The sequence below is a fragment of the Cryptomeria japonica genome, chromosome 8 (genome assembly GCF_030272615.1).
Source record: "Cryptomeria japonica chromosome 8, Sugi_1.0, whole genome shotgun sequence".
Taxonomy (NCBI): domain Eukaryota; kingdom Viridiplantae; phylum Streptophyta; class Pinopsida; order Cupressales; family Cupressaceae; genus Cryptomeria; species Cryptomeria japonica.
Window position 1 is genome coordinate 484,971,302 of NC_081412.1, and position 23,818 is coordinate 484,995,119.

At 36.9% G+C, this 23,818-nt stretch overlaps 1 protein-coding gene across 1 annotated transcript in view; it reads right to left on the reverse strand.

Moving 5' to 3' along the window:
- LOC131077279 (uncharacterized) overlaps positions 1-23,818 on the reverse strand; it is a 72,718-nt gene that overhangs the window by 43,316 nt on the left and 5,584 nt on the right. Inside the window, exons 2-3 of the mRNA XM_058014735.2 lie at positions 10,856-11,024; positions 10,330-10,424 (exon numbers count right to left, since the gene is read on the reverse strand). Of these exons, the coding sequence (XP_057870718.1) occupies positions 10,330-10,424; positions 10,856-11,024 (264 nt within the window). The remainder of the gene's footprint in view (positions 1-10,329; positions 10,425-10,855; positions 11,025-23,818) is intronic.

The following is a 23,818-nucleotide window of genomic DNA, read 5'->3' on the forward strand; positions in this document are numbered from 1 at the left end:
GATTTATCGATTTTTTTCTAGCATTTAATAAAATTTAAAAAAAATTGTTTTAGCGCCAAAAATTAGGAGAAGGGAAAGATACAAACCCCATCGCTCTGGTCCCTGGGAGAGGGACAGGAGCGAATTATCCTTTTGACCTTGATTCTTGTGCCTTTGACGTTCGAAACCTCCATCCTCATGTTGAAACTGGCATTTTGCAAGGAATTTCGAACTTGAGTGACTTGGTTTTGTGGATGAGTGCCTTTTATGACTATTATCGTCCTGGTCCCTTGGTGAGGGACAGGAGCGAACTTTATGTTCTAGCCAACTTTTGCTATCTTTCAACCTTCGCTTCTTGTTCATTGCCTTCCAAACGATATCTTCGACCTTGTGTAACCTGGCTTTGTCATGATTTTGAAGGAAAAATGAGTGATTTAATGAAAATCGCCCTGGTCCTTGACTGAGGGACAGGAGCGAATTTGTCTCCTTGTTCAAATTGATCACCATTTGACGTTTGGTTTCCTCTCATATCATCTTCTCAAGACGCCTTAGACCTTGTGTAACCTTGTACAATCTTGACTTGGCGCGATTTTTGAAGGAATTAGCCAGTATGATGATTATCGCCCTGGTCCCTGACTGAGGGACAGGAGCGAACTTGAGCATCCTGGGCTCAACCTTGTTTGTATCAACTTGCAATCGCTTTCACTATGAAGAATGAGGTCCTTTGATCCCTTTTGGCCACTTGAAACTTGATAAACCTTCAAAACTTAAGCCTTCATGAAGATTTCGCTCTGGTCCCTGGGAGAGGGACGGGAACTACACTGAATTTCGCCCTGGTCCCTGACTGAGGGACAGGAGCGAACTTGGGCTTTTAGTGCAAAATCTTCATCATATTAACTTGTAATTGTCTTCAAAGTGCAAAACGATGCCTTTTACTCCCTTTCAAACATTTAAAATGTGAATGGCAACTTAAATTTGGCCTCATTTGAAAATTTCGCTCTGGTCCCTGCCTGAGGGACAGGAGTGAACTTAGACATTTTAGTGCAAATCCTTCATTTTGGCGATCTTCATAACTTCGTCCTTCGTCAAGACGCTTCAAAATGTCCTTGCCTCCTTGTATCCTGACTTGGAGTGGTTTGAACTTGAATGGAAGGCAAGATAATCATCATTTCGCCCTAGTCCCTGGCTGAGGGACAGGAGCGCCTAGGCCAATTTGAGTCTCCTATTGATGTCTTGTAATCTTCAATTTGTATTCAACGGGTTCATTTCATCCTCCTTTCTTGCTTCAAACTCAAAACTTGCTCAATCTTCACCCAAATTTTGCCCTATGAGGAATTTCGCTCTGGTCCCTGGGAGAGGGACGGGAGCTACACTGAATTTCGCCCTTGTCCCTGACTGAGGGACAGGAGCGAACTTTGCATTTTTGGTCCGTTTTCCTTCACGAAGGCACTTCAAGTTATATTCAATTGATAAAACATATCTCCTTTGATCTCTTCAAATCGTCAAGTTGTTCAAATCCTGCAAGGACAAGGCAATGTTTGATTTTGAGCTTCGGTCCTTCACTGAGGGACAGGAGCGATTTTTACTCCTGGGACATTTCCACGCTTGTGAAATTCTTCAAATTATATTCAACGGAAAGATTATGCCTCCCTTTATCACTTCCACTTTGAAATTCGTTTGGATCCTGCAAGGACAGTAAGATTTTTGAAAACGAGCTCCGGTCCTTCACTGAGGGACAGGAGCGATTTTGCTCCTACAGGCCAAAATATCATGATTTCGGGACTACAATCACTTCACAAGGCAAAAACAAGACCTTTCCAATACCCGGGATCAAATATCAAAATTTTCAAAATTTGGTCAAAATCATTCAATTGGACAAAATTCGCAATTTCATCACTCACACTTAGACAAATTTAGACTCTTCATTCAAAATTCCAATTGAAAATAGACCAACTCACTTAGCCTCTGGCGAATTCACCTTATTCAAAATTGCATCCTACGAAAGGAAGCTTGAAAAACTCTCAAGATTGACTAGATTTTGGCCTGAAAACGACAAAACAGAAACCCTAAGGCTTGACCCTTAATCCAGACAACTGACAAACTACCAAAACCCTAAAAAGCAGAGAAAAAGAACAGGCAAAACGAGCAAAAAGAAGGGGCCCCCATTTGCATGGGGCGATGTGTGAAATGGTCACAACAGGTTGATCGGCATATAAGAAGGCTAAAAGAAGGAAATGTCCACCTGACTTTCCAATTGATGGGAAATCTTGATTCCCACAATGAGGCTATGGGAGTATCTTCACAGGCCCAAGGTGAAGGAGAAGTTCAACAAAAGGAGGTTGATCCTGGAAAAGGAAGGAATGTTCTGAAAAGGCCGCGAATAGTGAAAAGGAAGAATGTTCAGCAAGAAGCCCAATAGGAAATTCAGCAGGAAGAACCACTACAAAAAAGAGCAAGGGTGGAAAGGATGCAGTCGCCAGCTAGTTCTTCCAATGTGCGAGAGGAGAGATTGTTTTCAAAGATTGTTGCTTAGAGTTTTGAAGCAAACACTTAATACATGTCTGATTGTTGGTGTATTCATGTGTTGTTTTGAAGCTTGCATGTTCTCACTCTCTTCATTAGATTAGATTTGCTTTAAGTTGTTAGTTGAACGAGGATTGATAGGATTGCTTGTTGTAGAATCTGAGCTCATAACTTTTGTGTGTAGCTGATTGTTGCATGCTTTGTAAGGTTAGTCTGAGCCTGTTTTATGTGTGGACTTAACTTCAATTATTGGATGAATGTTGTTCAAACTAATGGAATTCATTGGTGATTTGAAAACCTTTTACACAACCCCTGAAGATTGCACTGCCTTCGTGTAGTTGTGATATGCTGGTGAAGCGAAGTGTGGTTTGATTCTGCTCAAGTGATCCTGTCTCTTTGTTCTTAGGACTAGATTAGTCTTAGCATAGCTCTTTCAACCCTTACCTCATTTTATTTTCAATATATTCCAAATCGAAAAAGTCCTGCAAAAACATTGTTTTCAAAACTAAATCATTCGTATCAAATCCTCGAATTTGCACAAATTTGCTTATCTTCTTCAAGTGAATGCGTAAGGCCCCTTGGGTTAACAGCAAACTCATCAACTAACTGAGTCACGTCCACATTTAAAAGGAACCTTGAAATTAGTCGTTTGATCTTTCTTTGCAATCTTAGCATACGGCCCGATTTTAATCAAGAGAGAGTAAAGTGACCGTAGGTAACTTTATTTTGTGTTAGACGTAGTCCTAAAAAACATGTCAACAAAATTGGCACTAGGAGGGCCTGAAGAATTTTCACCGAAGAAGAAACCTATTGTTCAAGGAAGAATTATGACACAAAATGCTGTTGCCTGGTACTAGAAGTTCACCTCCTGTTTTGCAGCCTAGTTTGGGATTCCACAATCATCAAGAAGATATTATTTTTGGATTAGCTAATCTTGCTCGGAGAATAAGCGTTGGCGAAGATCAATACAACAAAATTCATCTGGTATTACGGGGAGAACGAGAGAAGGCTATTGAGATTGCGGTTGAAATTGAAAGAGACCTGCTTAACCAAAGATTTCCACTTGCTCTGTGTCACTGGTGATTTAAGAAGCTAGATCGTCTTAATTCGTTCTCATCGGAAAGACATCAAAGGATTTTGCGATCTACTCCAGGAGTGAAGGAATTTCAGGAGTTGATATTTAGGCCAAAATGTGGAAAGAAGGAAGTTGCCTCTACAAGTCAAGATTCACCAAGTGTAGGAGATCTTACTCGCTTGTTTCAGACTCCACTACCGCAACAACCGATACAGAGAGTAGCTTGTGCAATTGCTCGGCAAGGACTAGTTCAGACATCGACACCAGGGGTTGTTCAGCAACAACCAACACCTGTGATGGCACACCAACAACAACAACGGCAACAAGTCCAAGGAGTGGCTTGGCATCCGGCAAATGCTTCCCCTCTCGCAGCTTTCACTACGTATCATGATATGCCAAAGAATCCGAAGCATTTTTGCTCCAAGTTCTATGTTAATGATGTCAATCGCACAGTCGAAGAGCATATCAGAGTATTCGAGGATACTCTCCAAAATAGAGATATCCAACACAAGGATGTCGCCTGCAAGCTATTTTTGTATTCACTGGGTGAAGAAGCATTCTACTGGTACATTAATCTACCTGTAGATTCAATTGGAACTTGGCAACAGATGGACACATTCTTGGCAAAATTCAGGTTGCTTGTTTCCCCGACAGAGGTGTATCGGCAATTCATTGAGGTAAGAAGACAAGAACGGGAGCCGATTGGCACCTTCAACAATAGATTCCAAAGCTTATTCCAAGTTGCGTTCGCCATATAATGTGAATGATGAGGTGGCTAGAAACATATACTATGTAGCCTTGGATTGTTTCACCTCTATGTTTGTCCAACAAACTAACCCAAATGATCTGAAGGCAGCCTGTGATCAAACTTTTAAGATTGGCCTTCGATCACCAGCAATTGTAACAGGAACACTGCCTACCTACTTTGGACAATCTGGAGCAACTAATTATGTCCTGATGATCAACCCAGTTCCCGCTCCTACAAATCAATTGGTGCCTCATCTAGGAGCTTCGATATCACAAGTTCCGCCATCACAACTAGTCTACCTGTAGAACACAACCACTTCATCCAGAACTCAAGAAGAAAAGGACGAGATGAAGCATTTGATTGAACAAGTGAAAAGGCTGTCAACTGAGGTAACTTACCTCAAAAATCAGAATAACCAAATGCAGAGCATGCAAAGGAACTATCAGGCACATCAAGGTGCAAATAGAGGATATCAAAATAATCCTCCAAATCATCAAGAAAACCATCAAGGACACGGTACTGGACATCAGAATAATAACCATGGTTTTCAAAATAACAATAACAATAATCAAGGATTCCACAAGAGAACATGGAATATTGCACCAAACAATGGGGATGTGCCTTCGCCACTAGATAATCCACCACCCTCCAACAACAGGTCGGTAGATAAAGTGTTTCTTGTAGAAGTCACTTTGTCAAGTTGGTGCAATCTACACAATACCAATCAGCATTCTAAGCTACAATGTCATGAATTCCAAGTAGCTGCTGACATCTTCAGGCAGGAAATGAAGAATTCTGATGTTCCTAAAAATCCTCCGACAATGGGACATGAGATAGTCCCGACACAAAGATATGATCAGGCTTTGATCATAGGGGATTTTAGATTCCCGTCTGAATTTGAAGAAGACACGCCACCATAGGGAAATCCAATATTTCCACCAGCATCAACAAATGGCCCTATGGAGGCGCTAATGTATCAAGATCCATCAAAAGTTTCGCCTAATGAACCTCTGGTTAAAGATGGATAAATTTTCCCTCCGTTGAACAACAGTGTTCTAGTGGAGGCGAGTGGCGAGGTTTAGGCATTTCAACAGTCAAATGGAAATGCCGCTCCAAAGGCATATCAAAGAAATTATCGGAATCAAGAACCACTAACGTCATCTATTCCTCCGAATAATTTCTCAACTCCGACGAATCCCAATGCCAGCAATGTTCCTAGTCTTCTAAGGGATTCGTCGAAATACAGACAAGCAGTCGCTCCTCAAAATGAAAGAGTGCAATCATCTGCTCAACAGGTAGAAAGGAGACAGCAAGATAATCCTCCCAGGGAGGAATTGAAAAGGTTAAGCTCTTATGTTCTGGAGGAATTCAAGAAAATTAAGGTGAGCTTGCTCTTGTTTGAACTAATGAAGATTCCTAAAATCAAGGATACCTTGTCGGGAAGCCTAAGTGATGCTCCTATGATGAGAAGTGCTCCGAAGGGCACGACAAATGTTCAAAGAAATGCTCCCAACAATTCGAGCCCGACCCCAAATACAAATGTCGTTCAAGATGTGCCACAAGTCTCTTCTGATGCGTTTGATGCTTTGCAGAAGCCTCCAAGCTTTATCGGGATGGTGCAGAATTCACTCGATGCTCCAAAAGAACAGAATGTTGCAACAGTCGAACAGGCCCCGCAAAGTGCTCTTGTGACAAAGAAAGAAGAAACAGTCCAGAAGGTTAGTGAGCCTGTGAAGCCAGCCTTCACTAAGGTTATCCAAGCGCTAGCTGCAAGCCAGGATTCTCAACAAGGAGCAAGAAACCAGGAAGTTAGTAATAATGGTGATCAAAAAAGGAAGCCCTCAATTTACTACCAAAGGAGAGATTGTTGCTTAGAGTTTTTGAAGAAAACACTTAATACATTGTTCAATTGTTGGTGTGTTCTTGTGTTGTTTCGAAGCTTGCATGTTCTCGCTCTCTTCAATTAAAGTAGATTTTCTTTATGTTGTTAGAAGAACTAGATTTGATAGGATTACTTGTTGCAGAGTCCGAGCTCATACTTTTTGTGTGCAACTGATTGTTGCATACTTTGCAAAGTTAGCCTGAGCCTCCATTATATGTGTATGCTTAACTTCGATTATCAATGAGGATTGTTTGAATTGATGGTCTCCATTGGTGATTTGAAAAACCTCTACACATCCTCTAAAGATTGCACCGCCTTCGTGTAGTTGTGCTTTGCTAGTGAACGAAAGAGTGGTTTGATTTTGCATGAGTGATCTCATCTCCTTGTTCTTAGGACTAGATTAGTCATAGCATAGCTCTCTAGACCCTTACCTCATTTTACTTTCAGTATATTCCAAATCGAAAAGTCTCGCAAAAACATTGTTTTCAAAGCTAAATAATTCGTATCAAATCCTCAAACTTGCACAAATTTGCTTATCTTCTTCAAATGAATGTGTAAGGCCCCTTGGGTTAACAGCTAACTCATCAACTGACTGAGTCACGTCCAAGCTTAAAGGAACCTTGGAGTTAGCCATTTTAACTTTTTTGCAATCTTAGCACACGGTATAGCTTTGATCAAGAGAGAATAGAGTGACCGTTGGTAAACTTTATTCTGTGTTAGACGTAGTCCTAAAAAACACATCAACAGTTCCACTTTTTGGCATCAACGAGAGAAAGTTCCAAAAGCACCAATTTTTCACAACTTAAGCAAAAACCTCCACAAGTTCTACTCCTTGGCATCAAGTGAAGAAAGTTTCACAAAGTACTAACTTTGCCAATTTTCATAACTTGGTGTTAGTGGTATAGAACCTCCAAAACGTCCACCAAAAAGAAAATGGGTGCCTCAAATTCATCAGGCACAAAAATAGCACATTTTTCTTACCAAAACAAATTGGGAAACAAAACAAAAGTAATGTCCAAGTTAGTATCTGGCCCAAATGAAGGATGAACATCAAATAAAATAAAATAAAAAAGAAAAAGTAACAAATTTGAGCCATCCATTCAAAGTGGCACCCAAGATGAAGCATATCAATATCTTATTGCTTTTCTGAGGGAATGAGGATCAATTAAAAACTTTAAACAAATTAAAGAAAAAATCAAGAAATTAAAGCACTTAACTCAGATGCCCAAGATAAAGTAAAAATGAAAAGAAAGTAATTTTTTATATTATTTTTAGAGGATGGGGATAGAAATACTTTCAAAGTATTTTTTTTAACATCAAGAAATTCTAGCTAAAGGCTATAAATGTGTCATTTATACAAATTGAAATGAAAGTTGACGCTAGACATATATTATAGAAATTACCATTCAAGTTCTATGTCAAATTGAATTGTTTAAAGTGTTTTTGTGTGAAGAATGTGAAGTCGAAGCTTTCTTATGCTACCCAAATTTCCATTCAAGTCCAATCCCAGGTGTTGTAATCGTCTAATGAAGGATCCAATTAATAAGAATATGTGTTAGCTTTGTGTGACATTGAAGTTCAAATCCACGAAACAACTTTGAATGTTTATAATCGATTGGCTTCATCTATTCTTCATCTCAGCATTGCAATTTTCACATGTTATGTTTTCTTAAGGATCACTGATACAATTACAAAGATCTCTACATTAATCTTTGGATAGTATTTTTGTTTACATTTTAGATGTTATAAATTGAGAAAATTCATTAGTGAGAATAGCAGTTCTTCAAAGTCTCATGCTCTCGCTCCTAAGATAAAAAACATATTAGTCAAGCTTGCTAATTTATTTTATCTTTGTGCAAATCCCCAAAGAACAAATTATGTACAGTTTATATTAGCAGGCTTGTTTAATTGCTAATTTATTTTATCTTTGTGCAAATTGCCAAATAACAAATTGTGTATTGTTTATATTAGCAGGCTTGTTTATTGCTTTAGTTTACGAGTGTAATGTCCCCAACTTGTGATTACCTGAATTTTTCCCTAAATTAGTAATAACACAATATAGTTTATCATTTTTTTAATATATAAGAGTAACTTCATCTAGTCATTCAATAAACTTAGGAATAGACAAATAAATACATGGATTAATAGCAAATATATTACATAGAATGATAAACATGTCTTTCTACTCATATTCAATCATAGTTTAGTTTGGTAGGAAAGCCTTGCGAGGGCGCCTGTAAACTATTCAACCCAACTAAGCCCAAGAATGCGCAGCGTCCCACTATGACAACTCACCTCTTGGCCCACAAGAGGCAGGAACGTCCCACTATGACAATTCCATCCCTTGGGGTGGCCTACTTAGCTTGGGAGAACCGGTAAACTGCAATTCCCTAACGTACTTCCTCCTTTCATTCCTTTGATTGATTACGAGATAATACACACATATATAAATAATCTAAGAAAATATAATCAAGTATATATATATATAGCACATATAAATCTTGCTAAGATCATTTTCATAGATAAATCTATTATCCTTATTCTGATTTGAATCTATATATATATATTACCAATATATTTGGTAATTACCTACTATATAAATTACCACTGCTGCCTAAAATCATTAGTTTTTATTATAATTGTGGCTGCAGTGGCAGACAGATCTGTCGTGTGTCAGATTTGGTCTGCCACAGTAATGAAATTAAATATGACTGTCATACGTATTGCAGTCTATATTATTATTATTAAATTCTGCATAATAACATTATCATGCTTCATATATTAAGCATGTGTATTAAGCACATCTCCATTCATACCACCAAGAACAAGGATGTTACTGCCTGTAACTTAATAAAGTTCTGAATTTATCCAATTGATGGTGATTAATCCTTACCAATGAGAATCGGTGACTGCCTTTCCAGTCTTAGTTTGACCAAACTGCTTTTTTAAACCTTCGATGCCCCTCCTTTTGTCATTGTTTTTTTCCGTTAAGTAGAACCCAATGGCTGTCTTAAAAGCCACATCCCTTGCCTATGGTGGAGTCTCTTCCCAAAGTTTGTGCCTCAGCCAGCGATTCATTATTTATTTTAGTTAGTATTTATTATTTATTACAATCGGTAGTTTTCATTATTAATAATAGTTCTGATTTGATTTATTGTTAATTATAAATTGTTTATCTATTGTTTATTAATACATACAAGTAATATATATGTAATATATTTAAGGAAAATAAATAGATAATGATAGGCTCTGAAATATTTTTATATATTGATTAATTGTTTTAAAGATTCATATCTGTTTTTAATTTGAATAAATCGATACATCAATATATTTAAATACAATTTATTGTTTACAATATAGGGGATATGACAATGAGTAAATTAAATCAGGTAGCTTCCCCTATGAATTTATAGAAAGGATTTCCTCATCCACTTTTCTATTTTATGTTTCCATGAAAGTGAAAAACTAAAACACCAACAAACTTGATATCAACAAGGTGCAAAGAAAGTAAATTTGAAGTGGATGTTTTAATTTGTGAAGCATATAAGTAGTTTATGGATCACCGGGTCTTACCATTTTTTGCTTACATGGACAATTGATAGGCCTTATTATCATCTTTTGCTTTTAAATGAGCAATCAACTCTTGTTCTTGATCGCTTTGACGCTAATAACTGTCACTTTTCAAATATCTTATTATTTAATCAACTGACCTAACATGTAAGTTTGTAACTAATGCAAAGGGGGGATATTTTGTATGCATTAAACTTGATAATATAATATATATAAGGCACAGAATCTATAAGGAATTAGATCAAGTCCCACAGAGCCATTATATCAGAAGTGTCTAGGAAACTTAAACATATGCTTAACACACCTACCTGCATATGGCTGCACTGTTAAAGCAATGATTATGACAAGATGAATGAAAGATTGCATATTCTTTTTATGGATGTATAGAATATATCAAAATAGTTAAATCACATTTTCATTTGTGTGATGCCCGTATTTTCTAATTATTTTAGGTGCAACACTGTTTAATTATTTTCTGACTTGCAGAGTAGTCACAAGAAATAATCCACCATAGTTAGAGTTTTACTTGTTAAAAAAGTAGAAACTACTCACCGCAAGCTCTTCCCATAAGCTTTTTGGTTTTGCTTGTGAATCTGCACTGGCTTCCCAGTTACGGAACTCTGTTTCCAAATCCCGGAAGAAGTCTTCTGCAATGTCAAGATTCAAAACTAGATTGCATTATTTTGCGAGCACATTACTCATAGAGATATGCTAACTTTTGTACAATATAGTTAACCTCCCTGCATCTATTGTTTCTATTAAAAAGGATGTATATCAAATCTACCTATAGATATTTGTAGATCTTTAAAAATATCCCCTGCACCATACACACCAGCTCCCCCATGAGATAATCACTTATCTTTACAAAAAAATATATATTTGTAGGCACCAGGCCAGAAGGGAACTGCAACTCTGTTGCATAAATTCTGGAGAATCTTAGGTCAACTTTACTATTTCTGATCTAGGGACAATGGATAATGTCTGCTATGCAATCCGAATGCAAGAACACATAAAGCTGAATCCCTTTGAAACAGTATAAATATCATAAAAATTAACAGAAAAGTTAAGAGCATCTCACCCAGTCCATAGAAATCATCCTCATCTCCAGATCTCTTTTGAAAACCCTTCTTAGTTTCTCGACTTGAATCAGCTTGATGGTTTCTAAAATCATACTTAAGGCGAGAATTTGAGTCCAATAAAGTATTGTATGCATGCTTAATGCGCATAAACTTTTCCTGGGCATTTGGCTTAGACCAACAACAACAAAGATCAGGATTTTATCAAATGTTTGTGATTTAAGAACACAAGAATAAAATCATACAAGAGAACAATTGCTTATAGTGTGAATCAAAATAGTATACCATAAATATTAAGATATCTAAGAATTAAAATGTATCATCCTGCTTAACTAAAGGAGGTGAATAAATTTTGTCTTGTTTATATCCACAATCATGGATTTCTTGGATCAGAAAAGAAATTTGTTAGCATGTAGATTACTATTTATTTTAATGACCAGCATATTAGAACCATCTTCTTAGACTTGTACATGATGAAATTTAAGGGAAAATATTACCTTTATATGAAAGAATATTTGGCAACCGTCTTTGCTCATCATTTTGCCAAAGTGTGTCAATTTGACTCAAGAATTTTCTTATTGGTTCAATATATGATGCTTTTGTGTTTGTACAAAATGAGGCCCAAAGGAAACAATTGGATCACCACGATCAAAGCAGGGGCAAAAAGGAACCATATTTAGCACTTAAACTCAGTTGTGATGTCAATACCTTGAATGATAATAGGAATATTTCACCTTGGCCATAGAGCTCAATTGGGCATGTTGATCATGTTAAAAATCTTTGGTTTTAGCCTTCAAGAACAATTACAGGAGCATTATGAAAAACCTAGAAAAGATTGATTGCTAAATGAAGTAAAATGTTTGGCAATGAGAAATTTCAGTAAGCAGCAATAATATCAAACACGATGTGAATACCAAGGGCCTGGTGCCTGGGACAAGAAATGGTATTCCAAGTTTGGTGACATAGGGAATTTTTTAAAACAAGCATACTTATATTTAGAAAAAAATATGTTAAAAATGCCGATAGATATCATTATCTAAAAATTTATTTTATTTGTTCATCTTTCTTTCCATCAATCTCTTCTTGCTAATTTCAATGGGGACTGAGCTGTTAAATAGAGCGAAATCCAAACCAGATAAGGAAGTAAAGTTGGCAGATAAGGATCTTTGAAATTGCATTTTCAATTTTTATGCGTATCCTTGCTTTTTGTTTTTCTTTCACGGATTCTTGCTGATCTCCTATAGTAGCTACTGCCATTCTAGACAACTATTGGCATAAACATATTAGCTAGACAGCACAGCTTAGAACCTGCCAGAGCTGAGTTTCTATCCCAAACAATGTGGATATAAAGGCAAATCCAATGGGGACAATTTTCTTCATTGAATGTGCCTGCTTTGGTATTCTTGTGCTTTCTAGTATGTGATTAATGGAATCACTTGAATTCTTCTCCTGTCCAAGGTAGATAATCATCTGTTTTCTAGATGTCTTTTGCCTCTTTATAGTGCCCCAAGCCCTTTTATCTTTTTACATATGTCAGCCCATTAAAATTACTCGAAGCAAATGAAAACCTTCATTCTGGACTTCAAACCCTCCTGGTAAAAAGGTACGCAAACAAAAAAAAAGTACAATCCACTAAATAGAAGAAAACTTAAAAACAAACAAGGATTCTGGGCACAACTCTACTGGTTCCCAATGACTGTGTAGATGTCTGATGACCATCTTTCATTAACCATTGGTTGACGGATAGACAGGTTAAAGCTACTCTGATACCAATGTAAAGCAATTATTGGACGGCTGTTCTAATTTTTGCTGGATAATAAAAGAAATTGGATGGATTTTCTCTGTGGATGAAGCCCACATTGGGTGAACCACGACAAATCTGTGTTGTGAATTATTGTTTTTGTATTTAATTCTGCATTATAATTGATATTGTTTGATTGCTCTGGTCTACCTGAATCCTAACACACCCTCTAGTTAGAATGGGGACTCAAGGAGGATGGTTACATCTGTAGAGAAGATTCCACTCCTAGTTTTGGGCAATGAAGTTTAGGAAGAAACTGAACATTACTCAGATATGGCTCTAATATGTAGGTTCAGCAATCTTTGACCCAATCTCGTAGATTTACATCAATGGGTAATGAATTGTTGGAAACCTTTTCTTGAGAAACCTGTTGTGATTCATCCTTGTGCCTAGGGTTTTTTTCTTGTAGTTTGTGAATCTAAAGTCAATACAGACCATAATTTGGCCAATGGCTCATGGTATTGGGGAAATGCTTCCTTTTTCTTAAACCTTAGTACCCAAGTTTAAATCCCTTAACAAAAAGATTAAAAATTGTTCAGATAAGGATAAGGATGCCTAATTTGCCTTTGCATTTCTCACTTTCCCCCTCCCTAAGAAGCATCAGTAACTCAGGATAATTCATCTCCATCTCTCCTGAAACCCTAAGGTGCTCTCATAATACATATGCACATATTCTAGTACAGTTGGACTTCTCTTTGGGTGTCCCTATAGAAACTAGCTAAAATAAGGGATGTTATTTGGAAGCGGCCCCTAGATTATGAGGAGCAGGCATTCAAGTGTTATAACTAATTTGAGCTTGGTCACTTGTTGGTGATGTGTTCAGAGAAAAAAAAAAAGCTGGAAAGGCAACTTGAAGGGAGAAAGTGAACCTCAACATCAGGTTGCTGGCTACCCTTTGGATTCCGCATCCCCCATTAGCAAGCCTATTTCACTAGATAAGATCCCAAAGGTTCTAGTGGAAGTTAAGACAAAGAAAGCAGTTAAGTGTTGATCAGGATCATGTGAAGCCAGCGGTTGTTTCTCCAGTTGTCACTAAAGCTAGGATTCATAGTCCCGTGTCTACTTCCTTCAAGAAGGCCTTGGCAAAACCTACAAGGGGATGTATTGTAGAAGCCTATGCATGTGCCTACAGGTAGCAACAAAGTAATTGTCTTGGAATTGTTACAGAAGGATGTGTTGAAACTTATGGTTGTATCTTTGGCAAGCACTTAAAAAATTTCAAAATTGTTTTACATATTTGAAGTGCTAGACTTTTCTATGAAGGATTTCTCCTCGAATGAAGGAGTCGTGGGTGAAGTGAATGATGATTTGGAGATGGTATCTCCCAAGAAAGGTGGTCAGACTATAGTGGTCAACAGAAAAGCTAAATTGAAGAAAAGATCCTCTTCCCAAATGATTTTAAGGTCTCGTGTTAAAAAAAGATTGGGATAATTTTAGAGATGTTTACTATGTGTTTTCAAGGGCAAGGGCCCCACTAGAATCCCCAACTAATTAATATAAAATAACAACAATCAAAAAATCCAGTGCCACTATAAAAGATCTGTTTAGTTGATAAAATCCTTGCCCCAAATCACAAATCCACTTGATCATGAAGCAAGAATGCAAAATGAGCTAGATAAAGCAGCAGTAGATAGGTAAATTCTTCTTCAATATGCAAATAATACAATTACAACATAAAGTAATAAAGAAAATAACTCCAATACAGGCCAAAATGGCTACAACAATGTTCAGAACTTCACTGAGGTTCAGACCAAAAAACAATGCTAATCTACTGCAGAAATCCCAAGCATAGCACAAAAATGGTGAGATTCCATTGATGTTGGAAACCGAAGTCTCAAAAGTTACACAAAATTTACCAGTAATGCATGTCACCTTAACCTCAATTTTTTGATTCCCAAACGAATAAAAGCTCTGTTCTTTATATTTGTTATTGTGTCCTTTTTATCTTGTAGATTCCAGAGATGTTTGAAGAGAATAAAGATTCGAATGACTGAGAACCCATTTGGGTTTGTATTTGCTTGGGCTTCTCCACATTGTTTAATTTGTGCTTACAAACTCCTATCTCCGCCTCCCCTAATATCAGAAGTTTAGGATACGTAGAAGTTTAGGTTGGTTTGATTACAGAGATATTAGGTTACGTTTGGAATATTTTCAGTAGTTGTTACATGCAAATGATTTATATTCTTGCCTACTCAATTGGAAAATACAGTAAACTGATTTGAATCCGTTCATAATGCAGATACAGTGATATGATGACATCTTCAGACATAGAGGAAAATACTACACTTTTCAATGCCCAATGACATGTTTGGAGACGTCTCTGCCTTTAATAACATTTGAAAAGGAAAGAAGCAGGTGACCTATTTTGTGAAAGAATGGTGATGAATTTCACTGGTAAGCTCATCATTCTTGCATTTGCAGAATTTGATAAATTTCTTATCATTTGTAAAATTGTGAGCAAAAGATTTTCATTACATTATAAGAAATTGAAGAGCTCATGAATGCTCTGAAATTTCTGCATAAAATTTGGCAGCTTGTCAGCAGTAACTACAAAATCTAGTCCCAAATTTGACAAACTCGGGCTTATTTATACCTTTCATGGACAGAAACTAGTAAAAACACAGCATATCTTGGAATGTTAAAAAAGTAATTTTAACACTTTCTACTGATGCTGTACAAATAAGCCAAATGTAGTAGTCTTGAGAAAAAAACAAAAACAAAACAAAGATCAATAACTGACAAAAACGTCAGACATGATAGGTGGAGATAATACAAATTTGATAAAACTGAAATATTGAATTGATAAAAATAAGCCGTGTAACATTATTGTTGACATTATCATAACAACATTAAGAGGGTCAATAAAACATTAAATAGAAGGGTGAGTATCAGTTTTATTTCGCTGATCATTACCCTATGTTACAGACTCAATCTAGCTTGCATGGTTATATCACACCCACTACATATATGCTGTTATACATGCCATTGGCAAGCTATATGTAGACAAGTGTGTGAATGCAGCCTTAAAACAATGACATTGAGATTTTCCATAATCCCCATCATCCTTTACAATATTTTTTACGAGGTCTGATGAGTGCATTTTGTTTTGTTTTAGATAGACAAAGTCTGTCTAGATGCCCATGTTTTGAGTTCTTGTAATTATATTCTGGAATTTATAATTCACAAAGATGTACTAGATCTATAAAGTCATTCTCTAGCATTTGCATTGGCTACTCTGTTACCCTCTCCATTCAGCTCAACATTTTGGCTGGAGAAGTTACCTCCATGCATAACTGTAGAGCTACCACTTGACATTGGTCAACAATACCAAAATTTCCAAACAAACAGGGATATGCAGTTTCAAATATTGTATTTGCCACTCCAAAATCTCCAAAGGCAGCTGAATCCCTGCCAACATCCACCATTTAAGTAGTGATCATTATCACTTACAGTTTATCCAAACCATCATATGTAGAATCTCCCAGTTGATATATTTTATCGTGTTAAAGTTTGTTACAACATTTCTAGGCCTTAGATCTCTACTGCTGAATGCAACCCAAACAGTGACATTTCATGTACAAGAACTGTCTTGGCAAGATCAGCCAGCCATTTTGCACCACTCGTATCATGAAGGACATGTAGCTAGGAATGCTGCATCTCATAGCATCTTTTAAAAGACTAATGAAGCATGAATTTGCACCAGCTAATCATTACCAATTGCATCTTTGAGTATGCATTTTTCTCAATGGCTGAACATGGCAAGAGGAGTAACCATCCATCTGCTGAGGTTAGCCAAACGTAAATCATATGATACTCGCCGATTGAAGATCGGTTCAGCTGTGCAAGGTTAAACCAGTTGATCACTCATGTCAATCTCAATTTTATTTGTTTGCAAGATAAAAAACCTACATAACCCAGGGACACGTCCCTGGCCTAAAAAACCCCATCCTAGTCCCAGGGTGTAAAATTGCTTAACTAAGATCAGTTTGCAGATAGATTTATGTCCAAGATATAACAAACACATATGGTTCAACACAGCCAGTGGATTATTGGAATACATTAAAAAGTATTATTGTTTAATACACAGAGTCTCAATTCTACTTTCATATTTACTGATAAACATAGCAATTGCCAACAGGAAACTGAACAATCATTATTCAAAGAAGTTGATATCAATTGATAAAATATTCCACCAGGAAATGGGTTAAGAATTTCTTTTCATGGTGCACCTGATAAATAAGTTGTGACTGCCGGTTGTTCATTCACGTTGGTGCCAAACGCGTTGCAGAATACTACCAAGAGCCTTCATACATTCACCGATGGTTAATGCAGACGGAGACACTGACAGTGGCCAACAATTCACCCGCTCTCAATCCCACTGGAAAATCAATTTGCACGACCCAATCTGGAACACGAAATCAATACGGTTTGCATCATTTTTGGTGACACTTCCATTACCTCTACGCAAGGACCGCGGCTTCCCGTCACGGCAATAATAACCATGCACTACAACCCGATATCGAGTTACGGGGCACGAAAGGAGGAGTGTGTTTGAGCGTCGTATTCACCTAGCTTCCGTTGGTCTTGTAACAATCTCCCATGTAAGGAAACTCACGTGCCCGCATCACATACAAGGACTCACTCCATTAGTTACTCCGCTGCTTCGGTCAAACACTGTTCTACTCCGAGATCTTGCGTCCAATAGGCCAGTCAATAACTGACGAAAGGCAATCTGATTCAATTCAATGTGTATCCTATCACGCAGATAACAAATCATTTTCATTCATGCATCCACATCCAATGCAATGCCATGCTTTTATTCTCAAAATAAGTTGGTTTTATTATTTCCCGTAGGAAACTACCTTATTATTTAAATAATAGTTAAGAACTATTAGTTAAATAATTACGGTGTTTATTCCACTTTATTCAACAATGCTTTAATAATATTAATTATTTATATTAATCTATGAATGGAATATTAATATAAAATAATTAATATTGTTTCAAATTTACTTTTTGCAACTTATTTATTAGGGGACATTACAATCTCCCCTGCCCAATGTTGCTTGCCCACAAGCAATTGTAATCCAGGATGCTAAAGAACCTGCTCATTTTCCCAAGTAGCATCATCCAACGAGATATTCCCTGATTGTCCTATTCCGCAAATGCTTGTCTCGGGTCTCCAAAATCACTTCGGGTATCATCTCTAATTTCCCTTCCTCATCCAATGGTGGTAGATTTTCTGAAACTTTCACCTGTTAACCCAAAGCATTTTTGAGACAAGATACATGGAATACATTATGTATTCTGCTTTCTGCAGGTAAATCCAATTCATATGCCACTGTACCAACCTTTCGAACAACCTGATACGGCCCATAAATTCGAGGCCTCAATTTCTCAGCCCCACTACGCTTGAGGGATGACTGCCTATAGGGTTGTAGTCTGATATACACCAATTCTCCAATTTCAAAGTGTCACTCAATTCGCTTCTGATCAGCATAAATTTTCTGTTGATTCTTAGCACATTGCAAATTTTCCTTAAGTGCTTTCAATATATCTTGGCATTCCTGAAGCACATCACAAGATTTGGGAACATTACTCTGATCAAAAGCAAGATCAATAAAAGCTAGTGCATCATACCCATATAATGCTCTGAAAGGAGTCATACCGATAGATATATGATATGTAGTATTATAGCAGTATTCACCCAAATATAACCAATGAGCCCAGGCTTTCTGATGTCCAGATACATAATTACGAAGGTATCCCTCAATCCACTTGTTTACTATTTCTGTCTGTCCATCGGTTTGTGGATGATAACTCGTACTGTGATTCAACTTTGTACCTATCAGTCTGAACAGTTCCCCCCAAAATATACTCAAAAAACTGCTATCTCGATCGCTGATTATATTTTTCGGTAAACCATGTAAACGTAACACCTCTCAAAAGAATAGTTCTGCAAGCAGGACAGCTGTGAATTTTGTAGTGATAGATAAGAAATGTGCAAATTTAGTTAATCTATCAACCACAACAAAAATGCAATCTTTACCTTGAGATCTCGATAGGCCTGTAATGAAATTCATTGATATACTTTCCCATTTCTGTTCTGGTATAGGTAATGGCTGCAATAGACCTGCAGGATAAGTATGCTCTGCTTTATTTTGTTGGCAAGTGATGCATTCTTTGACATAACGAAGGACATCATTTTTTAGTCCTTTCCAAGTGAATCTTTCCCTTATCTGCTAGTAAGTTTTGAAGTATCCAGGGTGCCCTGCTAAAGGAATATCATGCACTGATTGGAGGATTTTCTCTTTCAACTTCGAAACTGGAATAAAGTAAATCTTGTCCTTGTAATAGATAACATCATTTACAACCTTATATTTATCATCTTGTATATTACCATCTAGCAAATCACATGCAAAAGAATCCTTCGAATATTCAACCAACAATAAAGATTTCCAATCAGTTGTTACTACAGATAAAGCATTTATTTCAGGCCTTCTAGATAATGCATCTGCAACAACATTGTTTTTACCTTTCACATATTCAATTTCAAAATCATAAGCTTGGATCTTACTAATCCATTTTTGTTGCCTGTCATTCAAGTCTTTCTGTCCCAAGAAATATCTCAAACTGTTATGGTCAGTTCTTACTACAAATTTGCCACCAACCAAGTATTGTCTAAATTTTGCCAATGTGTGCATGATTGCCAACATTTCTTTGTCATAGATAGAATACAATCTCTCTAGGTTACTAAGTTTCCTGCTTTCATAAGCTATAGGATGTTTATTTTGCATTAAGATTGCTCCTATTCCCTCACCAGATGCATCACATTCCAAGACAAAAGGCTGATTAAAATCTGGAAGTGCAAGTACTAGGCAAGAACTCATTACCTCTTTTAGTTTCTCAAAAACTTGTTGTGCTTCCTCAGTCCATCGAAATGCCCCCTTTTTGGTAAGATCTGTCAATGGTGCCCCAAGCTGTGAAAAACCTCTAACAAATCTCCTGTAATAATTGCATAATCCAAAGAATCCTCGTAAATCTATAAGATTTCGTGGTAGTGGCCAATCCAAAATGGCTCTTATCTATTCCTGATGAACCTGTACACCTGTAGCACTGATCATATGCCCTAAATACAAAATTTTTGTCATTCCAAATTCACATTTAGAAGTCTTTGCATAAAGTGATTGAGATTCCATAATACCAAGAACTATATCAATATGTTTCAAGTGATCTTCCCAAGTTTTGTTGTAGATCAATATATCATCAAAGAAAACTAGCAAAAATTTCCTCAACTGTTTGTTAAAGGTATGATTCATACAAGATTGAAATGTTGCCGGAGCATTTGTTAAACCAAACAGTGTAGCCAAGAATTCATAATGACCATAATGACAACAAAAAGCAGTTTTATGAATATCTTGATCTCTTAACTTAATTTGATGATATCCTGACCTCAAATCAATTTTAGAAAAATAAACAGCACCATGTAATTCATCCAACAACTCATCAATTCGAGGAATTGGATACCTGTTTTTGATTGTCTTCTTGTTAAGAGCACGGTAATCAATACACATGCGAAGAGTTCCATCCTTCTTTTTGACCAGTACTACTGATGATGCAAAAGGACTAGAACTAGGCCTGATATGCCCCATATCCAACAATTCCTTAATTGCCTTTTCTATTTCATCCCTGAATATTTTAGGATGTCTGTAAGGAGTTGTGATAAAGGGTTTGGCACCTTCTTCTAATTCAATGGTATGTTCAAATCCTCTATCAGGCGGGACTCCTGGAGGTATATCATTGAAAACCAGATTATGTGAATCTAATACTTTTAACAAATCATCTTGATAATGTTTAGATTCAAATCTTGATACCTTGTTAGAGATTAAACATTGTGACGACCATGCCACATCTCCATGTCTAAAAATAGCCTCCATTCTTTTAGCACTAACGATCCTGGGACCACCGTTAGACATACCACGAAGCACTACTTTCTTATCATCAATCTTAAAAAGAAAATTCCAATCTTTTAAAACTCTAAGTGTACTCATCTAATGTTTCCATCCATTGAATGCCCAAAACAACATTAGTATTAGCCAAATCAATCACATAAAAAACATCAGTAACGGTATAATTGCCAAGAGTAATACTCAATTTAGGAACTTTATGAGTATTGGACAAATTAGTTCCACCTGCTATTCTAACATCAAAACCTTCATGTTTTTCAGTTTCCAATCCACGTTTTTCCACAAGAGCTGCATCTATAAAATTATGAGTAGAACCACTATCAAGCATGACAACTACATGTTGCCCATTCAAAACTCCTCTAACTCTAAAAATATTATAATGTGGTGTTCCTGTCATAGATGCTATTACCCCTTCTCCATGTTTAGTACTTGTCTCTGATTTTGTGTTCTGTGGTGCAGGTTCTATGTTAGGTTCAACATTCTCTTCATCGTCACTATCTGACATAACCTCAATGTAATGAATTTTTCCTTTTCCCAAACATCTATGTCCTAGCTGCCATGATTCTCTACAGCTGAAACATTGTTTTTTCCTTCTGAGTTCTTCCCTCTCTTCTTTATCTAACTTCTTTTTAGGGAGATTATCTTTATTGAAAGGTTGTTTGTCTTTTTCAGGTTTAGGTGATGCTGCTTTATTAAAAAATTTCCCTTTTGAAGATGGTTCCAATTCTCTTGCTCTTTTAATAGCTGTTTGTAAAGTAGGAGGGTTCAAGGACTTAACCCAACCTTTGAGTGAATCAGACAATCCATCTATGAATATCACAATTTTGTGTCTCTGAAATTTCAGTTACTAAAACTGCCAATTTTTCAAATTCAAAAATGTATTGTTCAACAGTTCCAGATTGCTTAAGCTGAGTTAAATCTTTTAGATGAAGTTCAGGATCTTTAGAGTCAAATCTGTCAATAAGTTTCTCGGTGAATTCAACATATGTTATAATCTGATTATGACCCAAAGTTACTTGCCCATGGTGCCACCATTCGTGTGCTACACCATCAAGATGTAATGTTGCATATTTGATTGCTTCATCTTCCAGCATAGGATTTAATTGAAAGTAGGTGTCAAGTTTTTGCACCCAAGCCCTAGCTGCGGTTTTCCCTGACCCATCATTGTAAGGGATAGACATCTTACCGATTTTCCTTTGTAATTCACTGTTATTCCCTCGTTGTTCTCTTGGCCTATGTTTCATTCTGACATCCAAGTACTCTCTAAATGTCATTGTTGACCTAAAATCATCCCCTGATAATAACCAATCATGGTGTATCTCATCCTGTAATTCTCTAATTGTCGGTTCATTTTCGGGTTGCACATTCTTGACAGTGAAAGTTGCCATAAAAGGTCTAGTTGTTCCTGTTCTTTCCGGCTGATTATTATTGATAGAATGCTCATCTCTACCCCCATTGTTTGCCCCAACATTATGGTGTTGATTATTTCCATTATTTTGATGCTGATTAATAAATTGGGTAATTAAATTAGTCATTCTGCTCACATTGTTCTGCATATCTTGTTGACTTCTGATTAAAGCTGTTATGAGATCCCTATTGTTTTCAGGTTCTCCCATATTGTTTGTTTCAAAAATAATCTCTTCGTCAGTTGTCGTATGGCTGTCCTCAATTTCAAATTGAATAGAAGAGCTACTTTGTGCTAAAGGCAAGTTTTGATCTCTATTTTGTCGGACCCTAGTATTCTGAAAGTTATAATTTCCCTGGTGCATACTCAGCTACACATAGAATTTCAACTCAAAAACACCCTACAGGCTGGCAAGATTCCAAGGCTCTGATACCACTGTAAAATTCCTTAACTAAGATCAGTTTGCAGATAGATTTATGTCTAGGATATAACAAACACGTATGGTTCAACACAACCGGTGGATTATTGGAATACATTAAACAGTATTATTGTTTAATACACAGAGTCTCAATTCGACTTTCATATTTACTGATAAACATAGCAATTGCCAACAGGAAACTGAACAATCATTATTCAAGGAAGTTGATATCAATTGATAAAATATTCCACTAGGAAATGGGTTAAGAATTTCTTTTCATGGTGCACCTAATAAATAAGTTGTGACTACCGGTTGTTCATTCATGTTGGTGCCAAACGCGTTGCAAAATACTACCAAGAGCCTTCATACATTCACCGATGGTTAATCATACATTCACCGATGGTTAATGCAGACGGAGACATCGACAGTGGCCAACAGTTCACCCGCTCTCAATCCCACTGGAAAATCAATTTGCACGACCCAATCTAGAACACGAAATCAATACGGTTTGCATCATTTTTGGTGACACTTCCATTACCTCTACGCGAGGACCGCGGCTTCCCATCACGGCAATAACAACCATGCGCTACAACCCAATATTGAGTTACGAGGCATGGAAGAAGAAGTGTGTTTGAGCGTCGTATTCACCTAGCTTATGGTGGTCTTGTAATAGTCTCGCGTGTAAGGAAACTCACGTGCCCGCGTCACATACAAGGACTCACTCCATTAGTTACTCTGCTGCTTTAGTCAAACACGGTTCTACTCCGAGATCTTGCGTCCAATAGGCCAATCAATAACTAACGAAAGGCCATCTGACTCAATTCAATGTGTATCCTATCACGCAGATAACAAAATATTTTCATTCAGGCATCCACTTCCAATGCAATGCCATGCTTTTATTCTCAAAATAAGTTGGTTTTATTATTTCCCGTAGGAAACTACCTTATTATTTAAATAATAGTTAAGAACTATTAATTAAATAATTACGGTGTTTATTCCACTTTATTCAACAATGCTTTAATAATATTAATTATTTATATCAATCTATGAATGAAATATTAATATAAAATAATTAATATTGTTTCAAATTTACTTTTTGCAACTTATTTATTAGGGGACATTACATAGGGGAATCCTGGGGACGTGGGATGGCTAGGGGACATTTCCCCCCATCCCCAATCTGCCAAAATATTGCAGAGACATCTCGGAAACGGGGGGGCATCCAGCCGTCTCGAGGACGACGAGGGACGTCTAGGATGTCCCTCGACCATCCCAAGGATGGCCGGACGTCCCCACAGCTGGGGCGTTTTTTTGTAACTTAAAAACATAAAAACACAACTTTTTTTTTAATTTTTTTTTCCTAGTGTGGGCTAG